Raw genomic sequence first — 9,631 nt, 5'->3', positions numbered from 1 at the left:
CGTCCGCGGACGACGGGACTCACCCGGCGTGAGGCGAAGGCGCGAGGCCTAGAGGCCGTCCCACCCGCGGAGGAGGCGTGTCCCGGCGCGTGCAGAAGGGGGTGCGAAGGACGGGGGCGGTCCCTCCGCGAGGCTCTGGAGCGCTGATTGGCTGCGCGAGGAGAGGGCGTGTCCTCACGTGAGCCCTCCAGGGAGGAAGGGCGTGCTAGTCGAGCGCAGGGCTAATGCGCGGGGCTGGCAGCCCCCGCCTCCTCCTCTTCTTTCTAGGGGCAAAGGGCAGGCAGTTTGGGTCTGGACGTCTGCAGTTGCGGACTGCAGCCATGGCGGGGCCTGAATGGCCGTCGCTGGAGCAGTGCTTGGAGAAGCACCTGCCGCCCGCAGACTTGCGGGAGGTGAAACGCATTCTCTATGGCAAGGAGACCAGGTGGGGGGCTCAGAGGCAGGGAGGGTGGGGAGACCTTGGGGCGAGCGAGGGGGGTCTGGGGGACCAGGGAGAGTGCTCCAGGATCTGAAGGGCTGCTCTGAGGGAGGGTGATGAAGTCCTGAGTGGGCGAATAGAGACCACAGGAAGTTTGGATGTGACGGCTCTGGGGCTGCACAACTCCGGGGTGACCTTTACAAGCCATTTCTCCTCCCGTTGCCGGGAACCGGAAGGGAAAGGACTGGGTTTTTACTCTCCGGGGCTTTCGCTGTGGCCGCCCAACTCTCCTTCCCTGCTTCCGGTGATGAGCTTCCTCCCCAGAGTCAGGCGTGTGCTCTGGGTGTCTGTCTGGGTCAGTGCCTCCAGCAAGTCAACTGATTGTCCGGTGCCGCCCCTCCTGCCTGTGGTGACTCATCCTCTGGTGGACCCTTGGAGGTAGAGGCTGGCTGAATCTGGTTGGTGGAGGAACTTTGCCCACTGGCAATCCACTGGAGTTAGTTACTGTGCTCAATGCAAACGTTTTTCCACTCCCAGCCTGCTGGACACTGGGTATAAAGCTGGAGGACACTTCCCCTTTCACTCTTGTTTCTCTTCAGGCCACTTTTCTCAAAGCAACCAGAAAATGTAAATCATATCCTCTTGCTGCTTTGCTTAAAACTCTCTAAGGGATTCCCATGGCTCCTAGAATGAAATTGAACCTCTGACCCCATGCAGCTCCTGACTAAATGTCCTTCCACTGCCTTGCCCATTTGCACGTTCCCCCAGTCCAGCCAGACTGTGTGCTCCCTGACCTTGTGGCAGTGACCTTTAGGCAGCAGGCTGATCAACTCGCCTGAGGCTCTCGGGTGTTTTTGGATCAGTGGTTCCCAGCCACTTGCTGCTGTGGAGTTACTGCAGGGAGGCCAGACCTTAGATCTGAAGGTGTTTCCACAGCCCGTGGATGGTAAAGACCGCAGTGGGAGTGGTACAGAACTTTGTCAAAAAGGGCTCTTCATTCCCAAAGAGGGGTATGGGGGACTGGATGACCTTCAGAGCCCCTGCAGTGCGCTGGTGCTGGACTACTACTTTCCACTGCGCCTATAAAGGCTTGTCCTGGGCCGTGCCTCTTCTAGCTGAGTCTCTCAAACAAGACGTCTTAAAGCAAGGGTCGGGGGAGGGTCTCAGGCTATAGTTTCTAGGGATGGGACTAGGTTTGTTTTAAGGGTGAGGTGGGCATGTTCTCCTAGGAAAAAGATGGAGAGAGCTCCTGAGTGTCAGGGGGAGGGAAAACACAAGAGTCTTAGGAAAAGAGAAATATGTATCCCACATAGGTTCCTGGCTGGGCACATTCTGGAGATCAGGGTAAGAATTACTCTGCATGAGGGACCTCATGTGCGCATTTGGATCGCCCCAGAGTGGGGAGGGATTCTAAGGGGTGGTAAAATGGGAGCCAAATTCCATTGACTGATGACTGCCAGGCCGCCTCCTGGGCCTTGGCTCACAATAGCTGAATAAGTGGCTCCCCCTTTCCTCTCTTTTTCCTATTCCCTTTTCTTGGTTCGCTTCCACTCAGCCCTGGGCCCTTCCAGGCTTTACGTCTAGGGTATAAATCCTTGTCCTTGTGATTGGGTGGGATTTGGCTATGAAAGGGATTGCGAACTGAAGGCAGAAAATTATTAGTCATTTAAAAACCCTCCTCCCACTCAAAGCCCTGCTCATTCCTCACAGCCTGACTCAGACACAGCACCTCTGTGAAGGCCTGGTGGAGCGGAGTCCTCAGCCCTTCCCTGGACTCCCTCTGCACTCCACACAAGACCAGCTTCTCTCCCGATTACTTTCTGTATCCAAAACAAAGACAGTGCTTAGTAAATGTTTGCTAAGTGAATGAGGTAAATGGGCCTTTACCTGTGCCAGACCAGACAGATGAAATCCCCAAAGAACTTTGACTCAATTTTAAGACAGTCAGAACCAAGAAGCATTCATTCATTCAACAAACATTTATTGCGCGTTTGTTTTTCTCTCAGGCACTAGGGGTACAAGGATGAGTAAGCCATGGTTGCAGCCTTTGAGGGTCTTTCCATCCTTTGGTGGTTGTCCTACATTGTGAGAGAAGGATGCAAGGAGAGCTGGAGAGAGTTTATGTGGATGGAGTTGGGGGCAGGTCAGGAGGGCTTCCCAGGGGTGCCGTGCTTGAGCTGCATCCTGGAGGAGTTGGAGGAGTTGGTTTGGAGACAGGATGGGCTCAGGTACTCCAGGCCAAGGCCCAGACCAGGGGACATGTCCATTCGGGGACTGCGGGTGTAGACTACTGTGGGAGTCGCCCAAGAGAGGAGGCAGGAGTAGCTGGAGTGGATCTGGGGGCTCTGTATGTCCTGCAGAGGCAGCGGGATTTGTCCTGATGCTGGTGAGAGCCTTCTAAGAATTTCAAAAGGGCAAGTGAACACTGAGGACGCCGAAAGCACACACAGTGCCTGGGCGTGGGAAGGAAGAAGAGTTCCAGAGGTCTTGGGGAGGTCACTGGATGGTGTGGACAGCAGGTGTGGCGGAAGAGGCGAGGATCGTGCTGGCCTCTGGCTTGGACCATCAAGTGGCTGGTGGATTCATCTGATGAGGAGCAGCTTCGGGGAAGGCTGATGAGTTGAATTTGGGGTGCTGTTTAGTTTCCTAGGGCTGCTCTAACAAATTACCACAAACTGGGTGACTTTAACCAAAAGAAATTTATTCTCCCAGTTCTGAAGACCAGAAGTACAAAATCAAGGTGTTGATGGCCTCACTCCTCCAAAGTGTCTGGGGGAGAATCCTGCCTTGCCTGTTCTAGTTTCTGGTCACTTCTGGCATTCCTTGGCTTGTGGCAGCATCACTCTAATCTCTGTCTCTGTCTTCACATGGTCTTCTCCTATGTCTCTCCTCTGGGCGTCTCTTATAAGAACACTTGTCACTGGATTTAGGGTTTGCCAGGATAATCTAGCACCATCTTTATCTTGAGATTCTTAAATACATCCACAAAGATCCTCTTCCCAAATAATTCTTAGGTTCCGGGTATTAGGATGTGGACATATCTTTTTGGGGGCCACAGTTCAACCCACTACAGGGACCATGTGGAGGTGAGCCTGGGACAGGAAGCCGGGCTTGGGAGCTGTCCTGAGATGGTCATTCCAGATGGAGGAGGGGAGGGTGCGAGTGGGAGAGACCCCGTGGGATTCTGGAGAACACAACGTTAAAGAGTCAGAGGAAGTGGAGACTTTGTGGGAGACTCCAAAAGTGAGGCTGTGGGGTGGGAGGATCCTAGGGCGGGTAGCAAGGATGCTGAGCGGGACAGGGACAGAGTGTCAGATGGTGCAGGGAGGTCTGGTAGGATGAAGGCAGCAAGGAGTCCACTGGCTTCAGCAACCAGAAGGCTAGTGGCATTTTGAGGTGGGGAGTGGGGACCAGGGAACAGGGGGCTGAAGAGGGTGTGGAGATGAGGACTTCCAGGAAGCTCCCTACACAGGGGAGGGAGAGAGAGCGAGTAAGGTAACAAGATGGACCTGTGTAGAGCACACGCTCTCTTCTCTTTTTTTTCTCTTTCCTTTTGTTTTTTTTCATGGGAGAGACTGAAACAGCTTTAATGGTGGATGTGGTAGTTCTGTAGGAGACACAGAGAGATGTCCAAGCTCTGTATATTGTTAAGTGAAAAGGGCAAGTCAGTGGAAAAGCAGGACATACAGAAAGATGACATTGTATGTGTAACACACACAATAGAAAAACATTGGAAAGATACATGAAATATTGTTAAGAGGGGTCATCTCTGAGGTTTGGGACTGGGGCTTGTGGGGGGGTGGTGGATGAAGAGGGGAACTCACTTTTCATTTGATACCCTTTACCATTGTTTGATTTTCTTCCCCCCCCCGTGAGCATGTGTTTCTTTTGTAACAAAGCTCTGGTTTAATTATTTAAAACGCTGATGGTAAAGAGCCATTAGAGGGGGAAAGATGAAGTTCCAGAAGCGACAGGCTGCAGAGGAGGTAGGAGCTGGGCTCTCTTGAGTGAGTCTGCCCTGACCCCGGAGGAGGGACGGGGGGCCTGGGGAAAGGACAGGAGGGTGTGTTGGGCCAGGACGGAAAGTGGTGGGCTTTCCTCCTTGAAGTTGGAGGTGAGGCCACGAGGGGTGGGGGCCTTAGTAGTAGGATGAGGGGCAGAGGGGCAGAAAGCCAACTATAGGGACCAAGGGAGGATTTCGTGGAACCTGGAGGATAACTCCCACCTCCCCCCGACCCCGTGTGAGGTTGTGGCTCATTTGCTGGTCTCTGCCCATTCTGGGTGGTGGCTGGTCTGTGCCCCACCTCATCCCCGTGCCAAGCCCTTGGTGGGCACAGCACTTGTTTATGGAATGGGGCTTGAGTGTTAGTTGAGTTCTCCAAGCCAAGCAGGTCAGGACGCGGTGATGGACCACCTGGATGACGGCCGGTCGGGCACTCCTCGCAGGCAGTGACCAGACAGTAGGGGGTGCTGAGGAAGGTAGACTCCCAAAGGCAGCACTCTGCAAAGGTGAAGAGGGCAAAGCAGCCTGGCTGGCTTCACTTCTGGCCTAGGAGAGTGTCCACAGGGAGCTGGGGTAGGGGCTTGGAGGCAGCACTCAGCATAGACAGTAACGAGGCAGGGAGGTTGTGCATCTGGAATATGGGGCTCCTGGTGGTGGAAAGATGGGGAGAGTGGAGAGCTGTAGGCAGTGGATGGGGAAAGACAGCAGAGGCTGAGGACAGGCCCTGGGATCAATGCCAAAGGGCAGTGTGGCTCCCGGGCCCTCAGGCCTAAGGGGAAACAGACACAATCCTTCTTCTTCTCCTGCCCACCCTGGTGACTTGACCTGGGCCCAGGCCTGCTGGGGTCGGGGCTTTCCGGCTGAGGGCAAGAGGTCTGTCTCAGGCAGTCATTGCAACAGGAGGCGCGGTGTGGGCACTGCTGCTATTTCTAACCTGTGAAGCTGACGGAACCCTGACTAGTTGAAAAGCAAGCTGACTGTCAGGGGTGGAACCCAACTTGGAGCTGTCAGGGCCGTCACATGGAAACCGCCTGGCAGGGGCGGCGACAGGGGGCTTGGGCTGACAGGGCTGTGATTTTGAAAGAAATGTCTTTAAGAAAGTGACTTAAAGTAGGAGAGAAATATTATTATTAGATAATGGCTGTCAGGTTATTTTTTGATGTGTTCTCTGGGTATTTCATAACCATCTCGCCCCAAATGGTAAGGCCTTCCTGGCCAGGGGCCACGTCCTGTGCTCCTGCGGATTTTGCCTCAGCGCTGGACACGCAACAGCCCTCAGGAGGTGTTTGCCGTTTGGCCAATGGTCACTTTGGTGGGAGGTTTCATAAATAATCCACTTGCCTTTGTTAATAATCTACAAACCAGGATGAGCACTTGGGCCTTTGGTCTGGACTCCTGGGCCCCTCCAAGCCCACCCAGCACCAGGCAGGGAGCTGCTGCCTCCCCCACTGGGAGCAGCGGCAGGACAGGGTGGTGGGGATCACTGGAGACTTGTCATCCTTAGTGGCAAAGGGCCACAGGACCCTCAGTCGTGCTATCAGTCCTGGCCTCTCCACTCAGCAGCCTCCTAAGTCTCGTTCTCAACAGCCCCTCGCTCTTATCGCAGCCTGCCCATCCCCCAGGCTCAGCGGAGCCCTCTGACTCTAGTCCACAACATTTTTGGGAATCCATTCCCTCCCTTCTGTGCCGACTGCTGAAACTTAAATCCCCGCCCTGATTTCAGCAACTCTGTAACATCAAGCTTTCGACTAGTCGCCCTGCCACCCCCTCTGCCCGCTTTGCGGGGCCTGACCGTGCGGCCTCCCTGTGAAGTCTCCCCGGTGACTACCAGGTGAAGTCCAGGCTCAGTGACCTCATTCCATTCTTGGGGCCGGGCCCTCCCTCCCTGCACCCGCTCTAGCTTCCCGCATGGGCCCTGGCACTGGACTGCTCTGTGTGCCTTCTTGCCAGGATGCCCCAACTTCCTCTCTACCTGATAAATGACTACAGGGCCGGGGGACGGTGGGGGCCCAGGGCGGGCGTATAAATTCAGCGGACTTCATGCAAATGTCTCCTCTCTTCTTTCCTGCCCGTTAGGAAGCTCGATCTGCCTGACAGGGCTTTCGAAGCCGCCTCCGAAGGGGAGTTTGAGCTGCAGGGATATGCCTTTGAGGCGGCAGAGGAGCAGCTGAGGCCAGCTCAGACCGTGCGTGTGGGGCTGGTTCAGAGCAGAACCCCCCTCCCTGCGGATGCCCCTGTGGCAAAACAGGTGCGGCCTCTTTTGACCATAAATACATAAACGCGGCCGTGGCTGCTCTGAGTTTTGAACACGTCCACAGCCCCCGTCTGGCCGCTCTCTCTGCGTCCACAGGCACCTGGAGTGGTGGCCCTGGCCATCCCCCTTCCCTCCAGTCTGCATCTCTGGCTCTTCTGGCTCTTCTGGCTCCTGCCTTTTCTCTGCTTTCCTCTCCTTCCTCTCTGTTCTTTCCACCTTCCCCTCTACTTCCTCTCCTGCAACTGATCCATTGTTCCATTTACCAATGGGGAGGGTGCCCTTTTGGCTGGCTCATGATCTCGCCATGGAACTCTGCCTCTCAGTCTCCTGCCAGAAGGCCGCCTGCCAGCACAGACCGGTCAGGACCTGTCCGTGTCCCTCCGTGCGTTCCTCTGCCTTGATCCTAAGGGCAGGGACTCATTATACCCCGATGTCTGTCAGCTGATGGTGCCTGTGGGGTTGTGGGAACATGACAGGCATTCTCTTATGACCTTACAGTTAATACGAGTGTGACAGCATCTTGTATTTCCCTAAAGTAACATGTTGTCACAGACACAGGTGATGTGTTGTCTATACATCTTCAGAGCATTCCTCCAGCTGCTCAGACTTTCAAGGCTTTCTCTGCAGAGGATTCCTCAGGATACAGCGTGATTGAGAATTCTTAGGGATTCTCAAGAAACCTCAGGTCAGCTGGAGACCGGGTCTGGTTCCACATCAGCTTTCACCTTGGTCCTTCCTTTGCATTTCTTGGATTAAAAGACTTCTGGTTCTCAGTTCATTTTTTGTCTCTGGATTAGTTGATTGTGAATATGTCCCCTCAACCATCCCCGAGTGTCAGGGGCAGGGATGCTGTCCTCACCCCGCAGCGCCTAGAAGCACACTTTGCACGCCGTCAGCACTCAGCAAACATCGTGGAGCCCTCGCTCGTGTGCACAGTCTCGCAGGAGAGAGACAGCATCGGAAGGAGTTAGTGCTCTCTGGGTTTTCAGCCTGGTTTCTCTCGTCTTTATGAACAAACACTTCTGAATGCCTCTTGGGAGCCAGGCTTTGTGCTGAGGACACTGAGGAGAGGAGGACATTTTCCTCCTGCCCCCAAGGAGCTCGGGGGGTCATGGGAGTGACAGATAGTGGAGGAACATGATGGCACAGTGTAAACAGCGCTGTGGTAGGGGTGTGCCGAGATACCTCGAGACTCGGCCCCTTGCCAGGAGAGTTGCACCTCTATGGGTGACACGTGACACGGATAACACATCCAGTGAAGATTGGGTGGCAGAAGGAAGCACATCCTGGTGGGGGGCACAGCTGGGAAAGGCCAGTCATTTGATGATAAGATACACACAGGAAACTAGAAGTGGCAGATGAGGCGTCCCCGAAGCCTTGAATGCAGGATGGTGGAAAGCGGACTGTGTCCTGGGGCGAGGGAGCAGTTCACCCGGGGGATGGTATGCGGTAGGCCCACTGGGTGTGGGCCCCTCTTGCAATGAGCAACACATATCCTTATGCACACCTCAGCCACCTTACGAGGCAGGTGGTGTTCTCCCCATTCTCCAGGTGAGGAAACTGAGGCTCAGAAAGGCAGAGTCCCAGTGCGTGTGAAACCCCAAAGCCTCTGCACCTTCAGCTTTTGTTGCAGATTTTGGACCTGATGACAGTATGATGTTTCAGAACGTCCCCACCCTACTCATTATCTCGCAGCTGGCTGGGTGGGGGTTGTTGTTCCACATGCATTGGGATCAGTTATGAAAATGATATTAACCAATAGAACTAAATGGGTTCTAATCCTCACTCTTTAAATTGCCAGGTCGCTGCCGCACACAGACGCATGGAGGCCATCGTAGAGGTGGCTGCAATGTGTGGAGTCAACATCATCTGTTTCCAGGAAGCATGGAGTAAGTCTCTCTCTGGGTGCTTTCTCCTCCGCCTGCAAACAATAGTGTATTATCTCCGTGTCACCAAGACTGTCTGCTACTTGATTTTTTAAAAATCTCCTTTCCTTTCTCACCCATAGAAAGATTCTTTGTCAACACCACCAGACACCCAGGAACCCCGGCCTTCCTGCCTCCCACAAACCCCGCAGTTTTTCCTTCCAAATCGTTCTAAATCCATTCGCTCCTTTCTCCCTACCTCTCGCCTCGGCTTCTGTAATCACCTCCAGCTGGTCCCCTTGTGCCCTCTACTCTGGCCCCTTCTAACTGGTTCTTCACACCTTCCTTACAGAATTTGACTCTGCGCTCTGTAGTCTGTCCTTCCCGCACCTCTGTGGCCTCATCTCTGCTGGGCTCTGCCCTGATGTCCCTGATCCTTCACCCCCTAGGGCACCTCTCCCTCCCCCCAGGCCATTGCACCTGACATGTGTCCCCCTCCGCTAGCCGTCTTAACCCTGTTCAACCTTCAGATCTCAGCTCAGAGCCTGCCTCCCTGTCTAGAGTTACATCCCTTTTATATACTCCTGGTACCACGTATCTTTTCTTTATTTCATTTTTATTTTTATCAAAGTTATACATGCTTGTGGGTTAGACTCAAATGGGTCTACAAGATCCGTCACCAAAAAATAGTTCTCCTCCTCCCCAGAGGCAACTACTTTCTACTCTTAGCTGATTCTTTGGGAATTTACCTTTGTTTGTGTTGCCGCTTCCTAATTTTTCAGTTTTGCGTCATCTCTTGACTTCCTGCTGTGGAAGAAGACAGCATACGTCGTTTGCCTCCTTCTACCCCCTCCACACGTGTACCCTTCTGATCCCCCATCCACTCTCTGCCACGCCTTTTTGTAAACTTTGATTTCTTCTCCTGAATAACTTTCTGATTTCCCTGGAGTTTGCTTTGTTTTCTACATACTTATCCAAGATTCTACCCCAGACTTTCTTCCAGCTTCCTAAATCCCCTTCAGAGGTTTAGACACCTGGTCAGTCTGTTAGTTCTACCTCCTAGAAGGACTCTGCCCTGGAGCCTTCTGACT

The 9,631-nt window shown here is 53.8% G+C and overlaps 1 protein-coding gene across 3 annotated transcripts in view; it reads left to right on the top strand.

The window, feature by feature from the left end:
• Nucleotides 1–276: 276 nt before the first annotated feature.
• UPB1 (beta-ureidopropionase 1) overlaps nt 277–9,631 on the top strand; it is a 28,305-nt gene continuing 18,950 nt past the window's right edge. For 2 of the 3 annotated variants that reach the window (XM_046641434.1, XM_046641433.1), the window contains exons 1-3: nt 298–424; nt 6,498–6,669; nt 8,477–8,564. In XM_046641434.1, the coding sequence (XP_046497390.1) occupies nt 321–424; nt 6,498–6,669; nt 8,477–8,564 (364 nt within the window). In that variant the 5' untranslated portion in view covers nt 298–320. Of the gene's footprint in view, nt 425–6,497; nt 6,670–8,476; nt 8,565–9,631 lie in introns of all 3 variants that reach the window. The other variant, XM_046641435.1, reaches the window with a different exon arrangement.

This window comes from Equus quagga, chromosome 15 (assembly GCF_021613505.1).
Source record: "Equus quagga isolate Etosha38 chromosome 15, UCLA_HA_Equagga_1.0, whole genome shotgun sequence".
In the NCBI taxonomy this organism is placed as follows: domain Eukaryota; kingdom Metazoa; phylum Chordata; class Mammalia; order Perissodactyla; family Equidae; genus Equus; species Equus quagga.
The sequence above is the reverse complement of the archived record's forward strand: the minus strand, read 5'-3'. Positions and strand labels throughout refer to the sequence as shown.